The 21,357-nt window shown below is 37.8% G+C and overlaps 1 protein-coding gene across 4 annotated transcripts in view; it reads left to right on the top strand.

The window, feature by feature from the left end:
* Positions 1-813: 813 nt before the first annotated feature.
* Positions 814-21,357, top strand: part of PHKA1 (phosphorylase kinase regulatory subunit alpha 1) — a gene marked incomplete at both ends in the record, with an annotated part of 136,298 nt that continues 115,754 nt past the window's right edge. For all 4 annotated transcript variants that reach the window (XM_079727532.1, XM_079727531.1, XM_079727530.1 and 1 more), the window contains 5 exons: positions 814-891; positions 1,632-1,790; positions 8,156-8,203; positions 10,023-10,191; positions 19,208-19,290. In XM_079727532.1, the coding sequence (XP_079583658.1) occupies positions 814-891; positions 1,632-1,790; positions 8,156-8,203; positions 10,023-10,191; positions 19,208-19,290 (537 nt within the window). The remainder of the gene's footprint in view (positions 892-1,631; positions 1,791-8,155; positions 8,204-10,022; positions 10,192-19,207; positions 19,291-21,357) is intronic.

Below are 21,357 nucleotides of genomic sequence, written 5' to 3'. Positions count from 1 at the left end.
GTATTTACCTTAGGGAGTTGTTTCTCGTTTGGTTTGGATCGGAGTAAGGAGTTGAATCTGAGCTTTGAGTCAAAAGGATAAAATACAATAAAGACCCGGAAATTCCAATTCTTTAGACCTTGAACGCAAACGATCGTTCTTTCCTTTTAAGTTTGAAATTACTATAAGTTCCTAAAACTAGTCCGGCAGAAGAAACAGCCTCCCTAACATCCTGTGTCCACAGCAAGTGTGGACAACTGAAATAGTCATTTGAGGTGTTTCGAAAATAACCCCCTGATAGCACATTGCCTACGGTGACACATTCTCGTCCGCGGGGCGGGCTGGGTCGCCGGGGGCGGTGCGAGTCCCCAGGCGCCGCGCGCAGCTGCTGGGACACAGGGCGTCAGCCCCGCCTCCGGCTTGCGTCTCGTGGTAGGTGGAGGCAGCGCCGCAGCCTGTGACCTGCAGCTGCTGGCGGCCGCGCTGGAGGCTCTGGGTCGCGGCTGTCTTCGGTCTCCGGGAGTGGAGCGGAGGATGCAGGAGTCACTCGCGGAGGCCGGACGGGCTTAAGAGAGGCGGCGAGCGGCGCCAGAGGCACTCTGGCTGGGCTCTAGAGCACGGGAGGCTCGGGCGCGCGCGGGGCTGTGGTGGCCACGGAGGCCGCCTTGGCCGGGACAGCCGGCCCCAGGCCCGAGCGGTGGTAGGATTGTGCCCGGGCCTGGTACTCGGGCTTCCCACAGCGAGGGTGGGGCTGCGTTGGAGCCTCCTTTCTTGGAAAATCGTGGGCCCCTGTGGTACTGCAGCCGTCTCTGAGGGGATTGGAAACGGAGCGCGATGAGGAGCCGGAGTAACTCGGGGGTCCGGCTTGACGGCTATGCTAGACTGGTGCATCAGACCATACTGTGCCATCAGGTAAGTGATGGGGTGTCGCTTGTGATCACCGAGGGTGCGCAGTGTGATAACCTGGACGGAGACCCTGGGTGAACCTGTGTGTGTGTGTGTGGGGGGGGGTGTATTACAGTTTCTCCCGACCCCTAGCTGGGGAGGCCGTAAAGGACCGTGAAGAAAGGTGTTGGGCCAGGAACAGAACCAGAGTCAGGCACCGTTAGCCACGAGTCCTGAGTCAGAGCTTCTGAGTCCCCCCCTACCAACCCTCCGCGTCCCCCAAACCACTGCTGGGTTCCAGGGGCCGGAGTTGTAAGATGTGTCGAAGCTTGTTTATCGACACCGCCCCCGGCCCCCTCCGCAGGCTTGGGAGTCATCTCCTTCCCCTCCTCTGAAGGAAAAAGAGGTAGGAGAACTTTTACCCATCTTAAGACTAGACTGTTGTGAAGATCTGAAGTACCGTGTATATACTGTTCACTGTAGTTTTTCTAATCTTTTCATGCTGATTTTTCGTTGGTAGTTCATTCTTTCTAAAACACCTTTCTTTTAAGAATTCCCACATTTCAGACTTGTAAGGCTTCAGCCAGCTCTTTCCCTTTATTCAAGATAGCATATGCTTGCACTTGGTCAGAAGAGGAGATTATAGAATTCAGGAGTGGGGACATAGAAGAAAGACCAAAGTCCCTCAGTACCCATTTGATAGATTCTGTTTCCTCATATTAACACCCTATGGTTACCTGCCTGTCCCCTTTTTCTTGTCCTTACAGAATCCAGTGACTGGCTTGCTTCCAGCCAGCTATGATCAGAAAGATGCCTGGGTCCGGGATAATGTGTACAGCATCTTGGCTGTGTGGGGTTTGGGACTGGCCTATCGGAAGAATGCAGACCGGGATGAGGATAAGGCAAAGGCCTATGAACTGGAGCAGGTACTCAATAAAAATACAAAGAACTCTGGAACTGGGGAGTGGAGGAAGGAAATGTAGTCCACAGGCGCTAAGACAGATATGTTTTGCCTCTCACTCTTTCTTCACCTTGCTGAAATTGCATTCCATAAAGCTTTCCTGTATTGTACGGAGGTTTTTTTTTTGCAGTGGAAATATGAAACTTGCTGATTCAGGGGGAGAGGGCACAGTCTGTTCTGTTACAGTGGAAAATCCTATCCTCAGATCTTTGCTAAAATTTGTAATCCTCTTTCCAAGTAAATGTATTTTGTAGTCTCCAGCATATTTATTCTCATTGAGAAGAATTTTCGGAGGCAGGTATCTACCATTTTACTTCTTTTTTGAAAGTGATAGATGGTATTTATATGAGGGTAACTGATACAAATTAGCAGACTTTCCCAACTAGACACAAGTAAAAGACATTATTTGTTGATTTTTATACCTAGGCCACTGTTTCAGAGTCTGTTGTGTGTCCTCCCTGCCCCCATACCCACCCTCACCCCTTGGGGCAAAATAAGGTCAGAGTCAGCAGATGCCTTTAAGCCAACTTTTAAGGCCCTCCCCTCAGTAAAGAAGTATCCTCTATAGAACTGTTTAGACACAGGATGCTACGTCCTCTTGAATGACCAAGAAAATAATATTCTGGGCTACATGAGACTCTTAATGTTAAGGTACTCTGCTGTCAGTTGTAAGGTGTATGTGAATTCTTTTCCATTAGTGGAAAAGAGTCTCTCCACACCAGCCATTTTCTCAAGTGGTCTCCCTCAGCTTAGGCAATCTGAACTCCAGTCTTCATCTATAAATCAGAATATTGAGATTTGGTTATTTTTAAGGACACCAACATATTGTGGGGTTATAGTCCTTGGCAGCAGGAAAGTTTCACTGTGTTGTCCTCTGCAACAGCAGGTGTTTCTTATTCCCTCAAGCCATAATTAAGAGGTACTTAGGTCCACCAGAAAAAATTATTGGAGTTTTTGCTCTAGCCCAGGAAGTACAGATCAATATTTTTGTGACTTACAGAAAACATACATAACCATTGTGAGAATTTGGAAAACATAGAAGAGTGTTTAAAAAAATCATCTGTAATCTTACTCCCCTCCCTTATCCTATGTCCTACTCTAATGTTTTGCTACTTTGATCTCAGTATTTTGTTTGTCTTGTTTTGCTAGAAATTGATATTGGTGGAACAATACCCAAGATTTTATACCCAGTACGATTTGACAAATTTCTCTTTCAACACTGTTAGAAGAAATCTGTGTCTCCTTGTTGATCAATCATTCTGCAGAGTTGACATTTTTCCTTATGTGGCCCAGGAAGAAAGAATGTAACAGAGGAAGAGGGGAAAAATGAACAGAAAATTGTTCATTCTAAAATTTTAATGTTTCGTTAAATAATTTTTCACACAGCACAAAAATATTTTCCATACCACCTCAATAATAATCTTGGGATGCCTCAAAAACATTATGGCAATAAGAAACATCTTCAAAAAAACCCACATTTCTCTGGGAATTCTAAAATTTCTACCAACTTTCATTATAAATTAAAATAGATTGTATTATTAAGTCTCATTAATTTTCTTCTCAAATTTGACTTAGTTAATTCAAACTAGGGATCAGAGAACCATCTCTGTAAAGGCCAGATTGTAAATATTTTTGGCATTGTGGGTCATGTGTGATCTCTACGCAACTACTCAGGTCTTCCGCTACTATGTAAAAGCAGCCAGAGACAATACATAAATGAATGAGCGTGGTTATGTTCCAGTAAGTTCTTTTTTTTTTTAATCAGTAACTTCTATTTACAAAAACACACCATGAGCTAGATTTGTCCCCACTCTACACGAATGGTTCTAAACTCTGGCTGTGCGAATGGTTCTAAACTCTGGCTGTGCATTGGAATGATTTGAGAAGCTTTTAAGAATTACCCTTACTGGACCTCACCCTAGAACGATTTAGATAAATCTCTGTAAGTGGAGCCCCAGGGGCATCAATATTCTAAAAAAACTGCTCTGATAATTCTAAAGTGCAGCCAGAGACAATCACTGATCTATGGCTAATAAGTGAGCATAGGTGAAATCAAATAGAATAAATTCATAGATTAAATTCCTACCTACTGTGAGCTTTCCATTACTGTGTAGATTTTCCCAAACCATTGACTGTTAATCATTTCTACCCTTCCTTCCAACTCTCACCTAGATTTCTCTCTGAGAAATAATGTCAGAGACCTAAAGAGAATTCTGGATGAAGAGGGGACAAGGGTTTAAGTGACTGTTCTATTCTAGGTTGAGAATAGAAGTATGCACATACATGTTTTTACAAATGCCCTTTCTCTTAGTCACACAGATAAAAACTCACACCCATAAAAATAAATAGACACACAAATAGAGATAGCTCTTTGGCTGCCCCCAGTTCTACTTCTTCCTCAGTTTTGTTCTCCTTGTGTAGTCTCTCATCTTTTCTCGTGTCTTTAACTATTACCTTTATGAGAATGACTTCCAAAGCTTCATCTTTAACTCTGACCTCACTTCAGTTTCAAACCCAGATTTTCATTTGTCTTCTGATCAGTTGCACCTGAATATCTTGTGGCTCCTCAAAATCAGCAGGTCTGAAACCCCACCTTCCCTACTAAAAACAAACAAAATAGACTACTAAACAACAGCAACTCACCAAATGTCCCTTTTTTTCTTACTGGTGTCCTCATTCTACTAGTCACCTGGGCAACATTATTTAGAACATTTCCCATAGTGTGTTCCATGGAATACTAGATCAACTAAGTTTGGAGCTATGTTAAACAGCAAGTTTCTTACTCTGTAATTTCTCAGAGCTTTTGATGTACTGATGTGCATTTTGAGTCTAAGATGGGGGTGGATTTTACAGCCTTCCCAGAATTTCCTGGACTAGTGTTCTATAAAACAGGGTTTGAAAAGTGCTGCCCTTATGGTGATTTTTGACTTGTCCCTTTTGCCTTTTGATACATGCAGACCAAAGTCTTAATTCTTATAATTTTTCTCGAATCCATCCCCTCCTTTCTATTCCCTTCTGCCTCAACCCTAGTCTAAACCCTGATCACTTAGTGAAAGGGTTTAGACTTTAAGTTAAAACAACACTTAAATTATGTATTTTCATTCTCAGCAATCTTTTTGTAGTTCTCATTTCCCTACAAGTAAAATCCAAATGTTTTGGATTGGTAGGCAAGGCTCTTTAGGGTTTGGTCCTAGGCTGCTTTTTCAATATTATATCATGCTGGTCCCCTGCATTCTACCCCCAGTTCCAACCAGGTTGGTGTCTTCATTACTCCTCTAACAGTACCTTGATAAAAATACCTGACATTTGTGTAAAGACTTTTCATTGTACTGTATACTTTCCCATAATTACTAGTATTTTATTCCTGTAACACCCTATGAATTAGGTATGATTTTCCCCAATTTACAGGTGAAGGGATTGACAGAAGGAGATGAAGTTGGAATTTGGTGGTGTCATGAGTACTACCTGGGTCTTATGACTTCAGATTCAGTCTTTTTGAATATTTCCTCCTCCATGGAAGCCATAGACATTCCCACCTCCAAATCATTTTATGAGCTGTTTCTTCCACCTGTGAAGCCTGTCGTCAATCCCACTTTTTCTGTGGTTCCTGTCCTCATAGACCTCTCAACTTCACAGTGATCACTTCTTTCTCAGGACTGCTTTCTTGGAACTTCTAGATTACTTATGGTCTATGCCATTCAACATGTTCGGTTTTTCATTTAGCAAATTTTGTGTAATTGTTATGTGCCAAGCCCTACAATAGATATAAAAAATAAAATGGGACAAAATGTTTATATTTAAACCTCAACTTTTAATTTTTAAAAATTTTAAATTTACAGAAAAGTTTTAGGAATAGTAAAATGAACATATTTGCATGTACTCTTTATCTAGATTCACTAGTTGTTAACATTTTGTCATATTTGCATCCTCTCTATAAACATGTTTCCCCCCAGGCGCACAGGTTTTTTGGTAAGCCATTTGAGAGTTACTTGCAGACATGGAATATATATTTTTAAAAACACAATCTGCTTAGTCCATTGGCTTAAAGGTCTATTTCTGAATCTGGTCTCTGCCCCTTTTTCTTAAGGAGTTCATAGGGTGATAGGCGAGACAGATATATATAAACATAGTTACAATGCATTAAGACAGATACTGTAGGTACCATATTTAGGAGATAAGTACAAAGTTTTGTGGGAACACACAGGCAGGAAAGTCTAATTTCCCTTGAACAAGGCAAGGAAGGATTCATAGAGGAGTTGGGTTTTAAAGGATAACCAGGAATTGTTAGGTAGACTGTATTTGTAGTTTAGTGGGGTTTTTTTCATTCTTTCTTTCCTTTTTTTGTAGTTTAGTGTTTTTAAAAAACATATCTGTTCTGTCTCCCTTTTCTTTATGTTTTACAAAGCCTGGTGGAGTGCTTTGCACATGTTAGATGCTCATATGTATCTGATTGTAAATATACCTGGAGAGAGAGACAGGTATTAATACTTACATGGCTATTGTTGTGTATAAATAGTTATATATCCTTATATGGTCCGTTCACAAACACATAGATCCATATCCTCAAAAAAAAAGATAGATTAGAGGAGGGTATCACTTGGTGTGGTTAGAAGCCCTGGTGTATGCATAAACATGTATAATTAATGCCAGCTAGTGCACCTGAATCAGGAAATGGACAGTTTGGGGGAATACAAACTACAGATACTTCCCTTCATTCTTACCTCTCCATGCTTCCTATTCATTTTATCCTGACTTGGAATTTGGAACTTGAGGACAGAAATGGCTGACAGTGGCCATTCCAAGAGGACAAAAGTGGATGGCAATCAGGACTCCTCCACTGCATCTATAATCTCCCAGGTTTGCTGTTTAAAGAAAATGTAGATGGTAGTAGCAGGGTGGGTGGTAAACAGAGTTGAAAGGATGGGATAGAAATCTGTGAGTATGTGGTGACATGTAGAAGAGAATTCAGAATTGAATAAAGTCACCCCATCGAGTGAGAAGGCTGTGTTTAATGCTGTCTGTAACAGTATATTAAAGGATGGTCTCTTTCATTAGGATCAGAGTAATGATAGAGATTTTCTTGTAGGGGTTGCAGTCAGTTTCATTACTTTATAACAAATGCTTCATGCTTTAAAAGGTGACAAGATCATGCACTGCCTGTTTGTTCTGTCTCTCACTCTCACTCTCTCTTTATTTCTTCCCTTGATCTGTAAGGGGAGGGGACCATCTGTAGACAGAAATTACTTAAGGAAAGGAACTCTCCCAAGGAAACAATTTATTTTTCCCTCAGTAAAAGATTTCATAAAGCATTAGAACATAATTTAATAGGTGCTTATCCTTGTCCTGCCTACTGCTTGTAGTCCCATTTGAATATTTTGAAGGAATAACAGAATGGTGCAGCTCCCAAGTAGATTAGTTTTCAGAGGTGTCCTGAAGCCACCTCTGAGGCAGCATTCCCTGGAGTAACCTGGCTGTATTTCTTCTGGACTGTGAAACAGAAAGCTTAGAGAAATGGAGAAGCTGTTTGGTGCTATATTCTTCCAAAACATATTGCCTACCCATGCCAGTGTTGACGGGCTCTTCCAGTGTCATGTAGTATAACAAGTATAGTGTTACTATACTATATTATAATTAAATATACTTATTATATTATTACTGTATGCATTATACTAACTAATATAGTACATTGTTATAAGTGGTAATCAAAATTTTGGAATGTTATGATTAGAAAACTAACTACTTAGAAATTATCAAGTCCTAGTAAGGGAAATAGTGATGACTTGAGACTTAAGTTTGTGGCTTTTTTTTTTTCAGGGAAAGAGGGTTGAGTTGCACTAACAATTCCCCTTTACAATTATCCTGAATTGAAGTTCATTTATTCTTTAGGGAAAATGTCCAGATAAATATTTCTGTGGACTCTTGAAGATAAGTCTTGGCTAGTTCAGAAAAAAAATAAAAGTGATGATGCTGGCTTTTCTAGGACACAGGATATATTTTAAATATTCTCATAGCTTTATGATTTTTGAGCTGACTTGCCCATTTTTTTCCAGGTGGAATGTCCTCTAATAGGATAGTTGACTTAGTTTTACGTAAGCCTGTTGGAGCTTGGATTTTTTTTTTTTAACTTGAAGGAGTCACCAACTGCAACTTTTAGTTCCACTTTTAGCTGCAGTCTTCTCTTCTGTGTACCTATAAAGTAAATGCCACGTAAATAGGAGCCCAGGATAAGGTTACTTGTTCTCAAAAGATCATGTACCAACTGCAGTTGCTGAGTAAGTGTTCCTGCATCTAGTGATGTTTATAACAGCTTGTTTCCATTTATTTCTGCAGAGTGTAGTGAAGCTGATGAGGGGACTGCTGCACTGCATGATCAGACAGGTATGGCATTATTAACAGCACCCTCTCCAATAAAACCACATTGTAATATATATATATATATATATATATATATATATATATATGGCTTATATTTTTTCAGTTTCACAAATAGTACATACTAATTTTAGAAAATCTGTAGAATTGAGGAGGAAAATGTCAGCCACGATCTCACCACCCAGTTACCACTGAAGTATTACCTTCCAGTCTTTTTCCCCCCTCTACAAATGATTTTTTTATATACTTCATCATTACTGTACATGCAATTACGTATATTGAGTAAAGGATGATACAGGTCTATAAGTTCTCCTCTGAAACCCTTGGGACCAGATAAATTTTATAATTCAGAATTTTTCAGATTTTAAAAGGTAGTGCAGTGCACATACCATATATTATGTTATGCCCTCAGCAAGTCCAGACATCACTCTATCATCAAAAACATTAATCTCTCTATAGGAAAACATGCATTTTTACAATAAGTGGAATAAATAAAAGCTGCAAATAGCTCCAAGTCAGTTTGAATCAGGTGTTGCCACCAGATGAATTTTGGTACAAAACTTAGGGAGGAAAACCTTTTGGAAGTGTTTTAGATTTTAGGGTTGGAGATAAGGGGCAAAGGACTTATATCTTCTAGCATTAATATGCATTTTCCTGATCTTGAGTGAAGTTGAGCATCCTTTCATGTGTGGGTTGAAAATTTGTATTTCCTCTTCTATTAATTGCCTCTTAGGTCCTTTGCCTCTTTTTCTTTTGGGCTGTCTCTTTCTTGCCAGGAGTTCCTGTCCATGATGGATATTTATCCATTGTCACATGTACTACAAATATTTTTTGGCTGTCTCTGGTTTATCTTTTGGGTTTGTTTATGATATTTTTTCCACTCAAAAGTGTTTTACTAAAAGAAAAAGCATTTTACTTTTATCCTAGGAGATCTTTACACGTGTTGTGCACTTTGACTCAGAATTGATTTTTGAGCCCAAGATTACATTTTATTAGAAGGAGAAATTGAGGCCCAGATTAATAAAATGACCATCCTGAGGCACACAACAAGTCTAAAGTAAAAAGAAATCAACTCTAGACTTCTGAACTTGATCAGTGATCTCTAGTCTGGTAGGGACTATCTCACAGCCATCATTTTTTTTCCTTCTTTGCTACTTTTTAATTTTTTTGTATTTTAGATATTTGCATTTTCCACCTTACCAAATAGGTTTAAAGTCACTAATTTCTTGAACCACATTTAAAGGTATGATAGTTACTATCATATAGCAGATGCACACATAATCAAATTGAAGTTTCAGGAAATAAATCTTTCATTTGTCCCTTGCACAGTGTTTCATTTCTGACCTTGGTTTCAGCTTTCTTTCACATCTTTTCTTTGTCACTCCATGGATCTCTCCCTAGCTCCTTTCATTACTCCTTCAAAATATATCCTCTTCCCTCAAAATTCCTACCTCTGTTTCAGGAACAAATTAATCCTTTTTAACAACTCAGTTATCTCTTACTAAGCTGTTGTCACCTCTCCACACCTCAGTTTTTATCTACAAAGTGGGAAAACAACCAACTGAAGAGTGAAAGAGAGGTAATGAATAGGAAATAGCTGGTTTTGATGGATATTATTTTCTAATTAAATTGCTTAAATTGAAAAACAGCAAGAGCAGACTTTCCTAATTGTATAAGTATAGGGAAAAAGAGGTAACAATGCATTTTAAATACTCACAATTGCCTGAAGACCAAATGGAATGATATGTATCAGATTACTACCAAAGTATGGCATATGGGTTGATTTTTCTGCATAGCCTTCTTTTACTGTTTTTGTTTTCTTCAGGTGGATAAAGTAGAATCCTTCAAGTATAGTCAGAGTACCAAGGATAGCCTCCATGCCAAGTACAACACCAAAACCTGTGCCACTGTAGTCGGTGATGATCAGTGGGGACACCTGCAGCTGGATGCTACCTCTCTGTACCTGCTCTTCCTAGCACAAATGACTGCCTCAGGTCAGTACAAGGACAGAAGTACTGGGAACCACTGCAGTGTGGAGCACTTGCCCTGGCACACGTGGCTTCTCCAAAGGTGTTGGCCAGCAAACAACATAGCTGTTTACATTACTTAAAGATACACACTGGAAACATAATATTTTGCAAATTTTATACAGAGAAACAACTCGCTAAGGTAGTTAGTGTTCTTTTACATTGAGAAACAAGTCTGGAGTACTGAGTAATATATATTTTTAATTGAGAACTGGGAAATCTGGGGTAGATTTTCTTTAGACAGGTATTTTTATCTTTTATTAATCCTCAGATGCTATAACATGGGAAAGAAGGACTACTGCTTATTCCCATACTATGCACTGACAAGCCTATAGTTAGTGTCAACATCACCTACTTTGTACTGCTCTTTATGAGTATATTATAAACAAGGCATCTGTTTACAGGCATCTAAATTATATTAAGGGAATTAACTTAGGAATCAGAATTCAGTGTTTTTTATTATTGAATAACACACCCTTTTCAGATGGTTTTGTTAATTGCTCTAGATGTTTTACCTGAAAAGGAAATTATGAGAACCAGCGTAATTCCCTTTTATTTCTCCTAAATTGGGGAGGACTATGAATCTGATTACATTCAGTTTATAAATTAAACAGGACTTTGCCAGATCTTCCTGAGTAGATACATATACTTCTCACAATACCACATTTTTGACATTTCAATTTCTTTATCTTTTTATCTGATTACAGAGCTCCTTGGTACTAAAGGCATTCAGGGTCAGAATTACCCCAGAATACTCTTCTCCTTTTCTTGCAGAAATAAATACTTGGTGATAAAGCCTCCCTTTTTTTCTTTCCTCTAGAACAACACACATCCCAGAGGCTGAATAACCTTTTCTTATAATTATAATGTCTACTCACATACTTCTTTCTTTTGGAGGGGAGGTTCCTTCCTGAATAAATATATTCTTTAGGTTTTATTTGTTTAAATAGAATGGCAACTATAACTCCGTTTCTAATATTCTTCTAATACCAACTCTAGAGTGCTTTTCTACAAAGTAGTGTCTAAATATCCCTTGCGGTTTTTCATTTTGAGCCCAGAAGGGAAGCGGAAATATACTAAAGAGGCTTATAAGAGACATATTCATTCAACAAAAGTTTGTTGATTCCTGACTTAACATTTGATTTTCAACCCCATGAGCTGACTTTGATAGGTACTTGGAATAGGGTTGATATTTGATCAGGCCTTTGAGGAATAAATTAGAATAAGTAGAAATTCACAAGTCAGAAAAGGGAAGGGAATAGTGTGACTATAGCACAGAAGTTTGAAAGATACTGGCCACCAAGGTAAGGCTAGGTATTTTCTATGGTTAGAGTGTAAGATATTCAATAGATCTGGAAAAAATGGCAAAAGATGGAGCTGGAAAGTTGGGACTAACTGTTAAAGGGCTTGTGTACCATGCTAAGTAGTTTGGAGTTTAGTCTATAGTCAGTAGAGAGCCACTCAAGATAAATAATCAAGAAAGTTTCAAATGATTCACTCCAATAGCAGGAGGATAGATTGGATGGGGGAGTTAAAAGTTTAGTAAAATACTTTAGGCAAGAAATGATGCAGAACTTATATAAGGCAGTTGCCTTGAGGATGAAAAGGATAGCTGTGAGAGATAATTGAGAGGTAGAATGTGAAAGATCTTCATGGAAAATTTAGCAATTCTCTGAACATTTTTGAATTCTTAAAAATTTCAACCTTGGTTAACAGAGGCTTAGACAGAAGCTGATTGCAACTTACAGGATAGTGGCAGAGAAGCTCCACAGACCCTCTCCCCAGTAAAATAGCCATAAATGGTGAAATTTAATTTTATAAAACCGACCATTTAAAGTCACTGGAAATTGTCCTAAGGGCACACAACAAGTGGAAAAACATTTATTCAAGGAAGTCTAAATCTTAACAGTGAGAGAGTATGGCATTTGGGCCACAACCTATTCCCTCCCCTGCCCCAAGGTCACCATGACAGAAGCACTACTTGAAGTGGTTGTAGCCAGGAGTACAAGGCTCCCTCTCCCCCCAGCTCCCAGTCTAGGGCTATGATATCTCCCTGAGAGAGGTGGGTTGCCAGTATTTCTCACCATCCCCAGCTCTGTGTTGCAGAAGTTCTAGTCTAGCCAAGAATAATTAAGAGGTTTGGAACTCCCTTCCTACCCACCCCATTCCCCCTCATGAAGTGGAAGCTTAATCCCAGGCAGAGCAGGCCAAGAATAATAGACCTGGCCCACCTTTCTAGTAGCATGGATGATGGGGCTGGCCATAAGAACAGAAAGCTCCATAGCTCCTCCCAAGAGAACTGACTTTATCTGGAACAGAGTGTGGGAAAGTTCGAGCCTAAGGGCGCTCAAAAACAATTGAAGATTTTGGTTCTAAGAAATTGAGAGGAGGCTGATAACTCAATAGTAAGAGCAGCAAGCTAACCCATAGACTAGTTAGAAGTCTTAACAGAGAACCAAGGAAAGAGAGAGCTAAAAACAGCCCTCCTAGGGTTAGAACAAATTTCAAAGACTGGCATCAAAGACCACCTGAAATGGGGCCTGAATTTAATTGAATGAGATTGTGGAGCAATTTATGCCTTGGGGCATTGTACAATATAATAGAACAATCAGCTGGCAATTAGTGGAGATTAACATCTGGGAAAGATACCAACAGAGGTAGATATTTAATGGATCACAAAAAGAGACAGTCGCTAAAGCTAAAACCACTGTCTTCCTGGGGTGACAGTGTACATGTCCAAAGCAGCACCCTCTGAAGAACAACTTCAGAGGCTGCATACTATGGGGAAAATTAATTTCACCGAAATAATCCAAGTCACTAAACAAATAAACAGGTAAACAAAAAACAAGTCCCATAGGGGAGGGTATCAATATCTATAGATTCCTACATATTATCTATAATATCTACTTTTCAGCAAAAATTTATGAGGCGTGCAAAGAAACAGGAAAGCCTGAGCCAACACAAGAAAAAAAGCAGGTAACAGAAGCTGCCTTTGAGAGGAAGCATATGTTGAACTTAGGAAACAAAGACTTCAAATCAGTTACTATAAAAGTGTCCAGAAAGCTAAAGGACACCATGCTTAAAGAAGTAAAGGAATATATGATGATTGTATTTCATCAAATAGAGAATATCACTAAAGAGATAAAAATGAAGCAAAGGGAAAGTTGAAAATGAAAGATTCACTAGGGAGACTCATAGATTTGAGCTGGCAGAGGGGAAGATCAGAATACTTGAAGATAGATCAACAGAGATTATGCAGTCTGAAGAACAAGAAAAAAAATAAAGAAAAATTAATAAAACCCCAGAGAAATGTAGGACACCAACTTGTGTAATAAGAGTACCAGAGGAGAGTAAGGAGCAGAAAATATTTTTAAAGAAATAATGGCTAAAAACATCCCAAATTCGATGAAAAACATTAATCTACATATCTTAGAAGCTCAAAGATCGCCAGGTAGGATAAACAGAGATTCATATCCAGAAACATCATAGTAAAAATGTTAAAAGCCAAAAACAAACATCTTGAAAGCACTATGAGAAAAATGACTTGTTATGTATAAGGGAACCCAAATAAGATTATCAACTGACTTCTCATCAGAAAAAAAGTGGAGGCCAGAAGGCAGTGGAATGATCCAAGAATCTTATATCCAGCAAAACTCTCTCAAAAACGATGTGAGATGAAGACATTCCCAGATAAACAAACAGTGAGAGAATTTGTTGCTAATAGACCTACCTTACAAGAAATACTAAAAGAAGTTCTTTATACTAAAATCAGAGGACCGCAGACAGTAATTGGAATCCACACACACAAAAAAAAGACCACTGGTAAAAATAATTATAAAATATGATATAATTGCATATTTCTTCTTTCTTAACTGACCTAAAAATCAATTGTATAAAACAATATACTTGTATTGTTGGGCTTATAGCATATAAAAATGTAAATATATTTGATAATATCAGAACTAAGGATGTCGGTGGGAGCAAAGCTATACTGAATTAAGGAAATGATACCAAATGGTAACTCACATCCACAGGAACAAATGAAGAGAATCAGAAATGTTAAATTAGAAAGACATCCTGTGTTCATGGATCAGAAGACTTACTGTTAAGATAGCAACATTCCCCAAGCTGATCTATAGATTCAATGCAATTTCTGTGAAAATCCCAGCTGTCTTCTTTGCAGAAATTGACAAGCTGTTCCTAAAATGTATATGAAAATCCAAAGGACCCAGAATGGCCAAAACAACTTAGAAAAAGAACAAAGTTGGAGGACTCACACTTTCTGATTTCAAAACTTACTTCCAAATACTGTGATGCTGGCATAAGGATAGACATATAGAATAACAGAATAGAATTGAGAGTCAAGAAATAAACCATCACATTATGGTTATTTGATTTTTGACAAGGGTGCCAAGATAATTCAATGGGGAAAGAATGGTCTTCTCAACAAATGATTCTGGGAAAACCAGATATCCACATGCAAAAGAATGAAATCGGACTTCTTCCTCCAACATAGACAAAAACTAACTCAAAATGAATCATAGTCTTAAATGTAAGAAGGAAAACTGTAAAAAGATCTTAATCCTCTAAGTCTTCTATAACAGAATACTGCAGAATGGGTGGCTTAAACAGCAGAAATTTATTTTGTCAAAGTTCTGGAGGGTAGAAGTCCAAGATCAAGGTGTCAACAGGGCTGGTTTCAGATGAACCCTCTCGCCTGTCTTCATATGGCCTTTTCTCTGTGTGTGTGCATTCCTGATGTCTCTTGTAATAAGGATACCATTCCGTATTGTATAAGGGCCCCACCCTTATGACCTCATTTAAACTGAATTGCCTCCTTAAAGGCCTTATCTCCAAATACAGTCACATTGGGGGTTAGGGCTTCAACATGTGAATTTTGGGGGAACAAATTCGAGTTTATAACAAACAGAGGAAAATATAGGAGTAAACCTTCCTGACGTTGGGTTAGACATGACCCCAAAAGCATAAGCAACTAAAGAAAAAATAAATTGGAATTTATCAACTTAAGATAAACTTTTGTTTATCAACTTTTGTGCTTCAAAGGACCCCGTAAGAAAGTAAAAAAAACAACCCACAATATGATAGAAAATATTTGCAAATCATATATCTGATAAGAAACTTGTATCTAGAGTATATAAAGAACTCTCACAACTCAATAATAAAAAGATAACCTAATTTGAAATGGGCCAAGAATATGAATTGACATTTCTCCAAAGATAATCACGTGGCCAATAAGTACATGAAAAAATGCTAAACATCATAAGTCACTAGGGAAATGCAGATGCAAAGCATAATGAGATACCATGTCACACCCTCTGGGATGGCTATAATCAAAAAAACAGAAAATAACAAGTGTTTCTGAGGATATGGAGAAATTGGAAGCTTCATACACTGCTGATGGGAATCTAAAATAGTACAGCCACTTTGTAAAACAGTCTGGCAGTTCTCACAAGGTTAAACAGAGTTACCATATGATCTAGCAGTTTCACTCTTAGGTATATACTCAAGAGAAATGAAAACATGTTCACTCAAAAGCTTGTGCACATACATGAATGTTCATAGCAGCATTGTTTATAATAGCCAAAGAAAATGGAAGCAACCTAAATGTCCATCAACTAACTACTCATTGGATAAATAAAATGTGATATATCTGTACAATGTAATATTTTTTAGCAATAAAAAGAAATGAAGTACTGATATGTGCTACAACATGGATGAACCTTGAAAACATTATGCTAAGTGAAAGAACCTAGACATAATATGTCACATATTGTATGATTGCATTTATATGAATATCTATTAAGGCAAATCTATAGAGACATAAAGAAGATTAGTAATTGCTCGGCAGGAGGTAGGGTAGGGGAACGATGGGACAAGTGTTGAAGGGAAATGGGGAGTGATGCTACACATACAGGGTTTCTTTGGGGAGTGATGAAAATGTTCTAAAATTGACTGTGGTGATGGTTGCAGAACTCGGCATACCCTAAAAACCATTGAATTATATACTTGAAATGGGTGAATTGCATGGTATGTGAATTATATCTCAATACTGCTTTTAAAAATAAGGGAGAGAAAGGCTAAATTTTAGGTGAGTTCAAGTCAGTCTGTGGAGTAGAACACTGAGTCAGCCTCATTTCTCGAGCCCTGCATATTTTCGTATGCTTTATACAGCACTGCCATCTTTAGCCTTACCCAAGCCCTACTTCACTTAAGCTGTGTGTCTCACCTCCGCATCCTCTGTTCTACAAGCAACACCTTGGCTCCATAGAAGGGACAGGAACCAGAGGTCCTACATGTATGGCTTTGCTTCAAGAGACAGGTCCCTCTCCTGTGGTTAACAGGGTTGTTTAAGATCATTCAATAAATAATTATTGAACATCTACTATTCAATATTGTTTAATACCATTCACATTAGTATGTGAGATACTTTTAGGAGCTATGTGAGATACTTTTGGGGACTTACAAATGTAAATAAGATTCCTTCAAATTCAGGTAAAGATTTACCTATGGTACAAGTAAAACATAAGTTCATAAGAGCAAGAAAAATAAAATTCTGTGAAGCACTGAAGAGGGGAATCAATGAGAGAGCATCATAAGAGGAGATAGCATTTGAGCTGGGCCTTGAAAGAACAGTTAGGATTTCAAGATGTGGAGAAAGCCATGTAAACAGAATATCATGAGCAAAGGGACAAATGGTAGACGTGTGGCATTTATATGGTATAGTGACTAGTTAGCTGTGACACAAGCCTAAGAGATGGACAAAACCAGTTTCATACCCACTGCCTTCTCTCAATCTCTGTTCAAGCACCTTGGCACACAAAGGTGACAAGATAAAGCCAGGAAGCTGATGTCCAATATTACTACCTCTCTTTTCTTTTTTCCTCTCTATCCAAGAAATTAAGGTAGGTCATTACTGCTACAAGAAAGACCCTTTGCTGCTGATGCTGCCCTGTGCTGTGGTTGCTGTTTTGACAGAGGCACGGATCAGGAGGAGTTTGCAATCTGATGATCTGAATCATATAGTCCTTTTTAATTTTAAAGTTAGAGTTCTGTGATTTAAAATATTTGTCAATAGATCAAAGATTTAAATGCAAAAAAAGAAACGGAAAGTACTAGAAACATTCATGGGATAAAGCTTTTTAATAAAAGCTTCTGAGAAGAAAAATATACTGTAAACAAAATCAACGTTCAAACAAACTAGGAAAAATACTTGTAACACATATGATGGGCAAAAGTCTAATTTCCTTAATATTTATTAATATATTAATAACAGAAGGACCAGCAATTCAATAGAAATTGGTGAAGGACATGAAAAAACAAACAGTTCATAGGAAAAGAAATAGAGTTGGCTTATAAACATAAGAAAAGACAACCTTACTCAAAATAAAAAAGCTACAAATTAAAGTGCAAGGAAATTCTATTTCTCATCCATTAGAATGGTAAAGATCAGAAACTTTTATTAAAGCCTGTGTTTACAAAATGTGTTGGAAAAAGGCAGGCAGCGCTAGTTGGTATGTAAACTGTGGAACTTCTTTGCAGAATAACTTGGTGATGATCATCAACATTTAATTGTACATGTGGTGAAGTATTTAGAGAGAAGTGTACCCATATTTGCAGCTTACTTTGAAATGTATCAAAAAATAAGGTGGACTGTTGCATGGATATATATGTGATTAAAAAGTACAGTAAAATGTTAATGGTTGAGTCCAGATGGTGTGTAAAATCTACATGTGCCATGTAAAATTCGTTCATTTTTTGTCTGAAAATATTCAAAATAAAATGTTGGGGAAAATGCATAAATCTGTGACTCAGCAGTTAAGAATTTACCTTGATATACTGGTGCATGTGCACAAAGATATAAATACACAGATATTCATTGCAGCATTGATTGTAGTGATAAAAGATTAGATACAACCTAAATGTCTTTCAATAGGGGACAGGTTACATGAGTAACCATTCAGTGGAATGCTATGTAGCCATTAAAAAAATGAGGCAGATATATTTAAAATTGTCTCCAAGTTATATATGAAAAAGGCAAGGTGCAGCAAAGTATACTACTCTTTGCATAATTTTTGTATACGCATAATGTATCTCTGAAAGGATACAGAGGAAACTGGTAAGACTGGTTTCTCCAGGAGAGGAGATTTGGCAGGGTGGGAGTGATGTGATTCTGGGTGGGGGAAAAACTTTCACTGTGTAATTGTTGGTATTTCCCTCGATGGCAAGGGAGGGGAAAGGAGTTAGTTTTTAAACAAAAATGGATCATATTGTACATATTTGGAAGCAGTATAGCATCTTGGTTGGGAACTCAGTCTCTGAAGTGAAACAGAAGTTGATAGTCAATTGAGTCCTGGTTCCACTATTTATTAGTTACATGACTTGAGGCAAATATTTAACTTCTCTAAGCCTCAGGCAGAAAATAGAGGTACCCACCTCTTAGAATTGTTTTGAAAATTGAATGTATGATTCATGCAAAACATTTTATTTATAAGCCCTATCTTTATATAGCTTATATTTAGAATAATTATCATTTTTACTCCCCCAAATATGGCTTTGAGTTCTTAAAATCATAATCTTTATCTACTTCTTAGTATTTAGACTCCCTCCAAGTCTTTTTTGAAATATTTGTCTTTCTTTTTCCAGATGCCTAGGTTTGTACATTTAAACACAGCACAAATTAGTTACCTGTAGAATTAGGAGTCTGATACTTTCCATTAAAGCCTACAAATAACAATTAAAATTCTTTCATGTTAAAATATGGTGGTATCTTACTTAGTTGAAGAGTAACCTAGGACTGATTTGTGGTGTTATTTTTATGTTTTAGGAATCAAAGTGTCTCCCATTATTCCTAAGCAGGAGTAGGATTATTTGGTAGTAGGGGGGTCAGTTAGTCACTGTGGCTGCCTGTAAAGCCTGTAGTGATAATTGACTAGCTCTATATCTTTATTCTCTTTTTCCTCAGGACTTCATATCATCCACAGCCTAGATGAAGTTAACTTCATACAGAACCTTGTGTTTTATATCGAAGCTGCATATAAAACTGCTGTAAGTACTCATTTTGGAGTGAATTTTAAACATGTGATGCTCTTAAAATACTGAACAACCTAATCCTTCTCTTAATGCTGCCCCTCATAGTGAACCAATCTATAACGCTTCTGGCAGAAATTGCCTTCAGCCTCTTTACTAAGCTCTGTCGTCCTCTGTCTGCCCTTTTCCCCAAGGGATTTACAGAGGCAGGAGGGTCAAGGTGCAATGCTTTCATTCGTTTCAAACTCTGTAATACTTCATGGTATGTATTGGGCAATCTGGGGCTAAATTGTGGTCTTATTTTAATGTTTGTGGTTAAATGGGAGCAAGATGGCTAAGGAGTATTATGAGTCAGTTAGCTACTTAGAAATAAAATTTAGTCATGTATTTAATATCATCTGTAGACATTGATTCAGTGCTTACTATACAAAAATAGTTACTCTTTCTTATGACTACATATGAGGTAGGTTTTTATTGTCATAATATATTTAACATCTCTCTCAGGGTTTGCTGTTCTTCATTGCATGATGTTCATTGTATTGAAAATGGCTGTGTCATAAGTAGTCCAGTTTTTTTTTTAGCTGTTTAATTGTTTTAGTTTGGTTAGTTGTTTTTTAGTTGTTACAGGTGTGAGGATAAATCTGCAACCTGTCACTCCATATTTACCAGAAGGATAATTCTAACATAGACATATCTGATGCAGACAGACATTATTTGTTGATGGATTGCTTTGTTTTCTGATACCATAGGCCTGCTGTGATCCAGGGTAAAAGCCAGTGTTCTCTGACCTCTCTGTTGCAGCCAAGGGTTGCAGCAGTAGAATTAATGATATTTATGCCTTCTCATACTCTAATCTTTGCTGCACAGACTAGGGTAGAGCTGGATTTAGGGGCAGATGAGAGTCACCATGGGATAAATATGGCTTACCTTTCTGAAGCTCCATCTTTTGACTCAAAGATTTGATATTAAAAGTAATTTAAGGTAAATACCAAAATAAATATAGGTGTGTGTGCATGTGTGTGCACACACATGCGTGTGTGCACATGGGTATTTCCAAGTTCTGTGCAATGAGAAGGCCTAGAAGCCTGACACCACAGTGACAATGAGGACCAGCATCCAAGTCTTGAATGTAACTATCATTCTCTAATAAAAGAAACCAGGATTCCTTGTAGAAGTGGTTGATTCCAGAGCTGGGGCAGGGAAAATACAAGATGAGACTGTATTTGAGTATCTTATAGTGACAAAAAGTGAGGAAGTGTTCAAAAAAATGGAGGATGTCAAAAGGGCACAGGAGCCAACCTAGAAGAACTCCCAGTGGCTAGAGCTGGAAAAATTTGAGCAAAATAAATAATGATAACATTTTTTACAACCCAGAGAATAACCTAAATATCTATAAGTTCATACTGATGTAAGTAAATAGCTGAGTAAATAAATGAGGGAGAAAGGATAACTCTTCCTTAGAGAAGAATTGCAGTTAATGAGTATAGAGGTAATGAAGGAACTAGAAAATCACCATTGAAATCACCACTGTAATAATTGTTGCAGGCACAATTCACTGATGGATGCTAAATTAGTGGGTGGATGTTTGAGGAGAAACAAGATATTTGGACAATCATAAAGTATCTCTCTGAAGATAATTATTAATTACAGGCACACCTCATTTCACTGTGCTTCCTTCGCTCTATTGCACTTCACAGTTAATTGTGTTTTTTTACAAATTGAAGGTTTGTGACAACCTTATGTCAAGCAAGTCTATTGGTGCAATTTTTCCAATAGCATTGGCTCATTTCATGTTTCTGTGTCACATTCTGGTAATTCTTGCAATGTGTCAAACCCTCTGCCAGCAAAGAGATTATGACTTGCTGAAGTCTCAGATAATGGTTAGCATTTTTTAGCAACAAGGTATTTTTAAATTAAGGTATGTGCATTGTTTTTTAGACATAATACTGTTGCACACTTAATAGACTATAGTATAGTGTAAACATAACTTTTATATGCACTGGGAAAGCAAAAAAATCATGTGACTTGCTTTATTACAATATTCACTTTATTGCTGTGGTCTGGAACTGAACCCACAATATCTCT

Source organism: Hyperoodon ampullatus, assembly GCF_949752795.1.
Source record: "Hyperoodon ampullatus genome assembly, chromosome: X".
Taxonomy (NCBI): domain Eukaryota; kingdom Metazoa; phylum Chordata; class Mammalia; order Artiodactyla; family Ziphiidae; genus Hyperoodon; species Hyperoodon ampullatus.
Note: the sequence above shows the minus strand (reverse complement) of the source record. Positions and strands in the feature narration are given on the sequence as shown.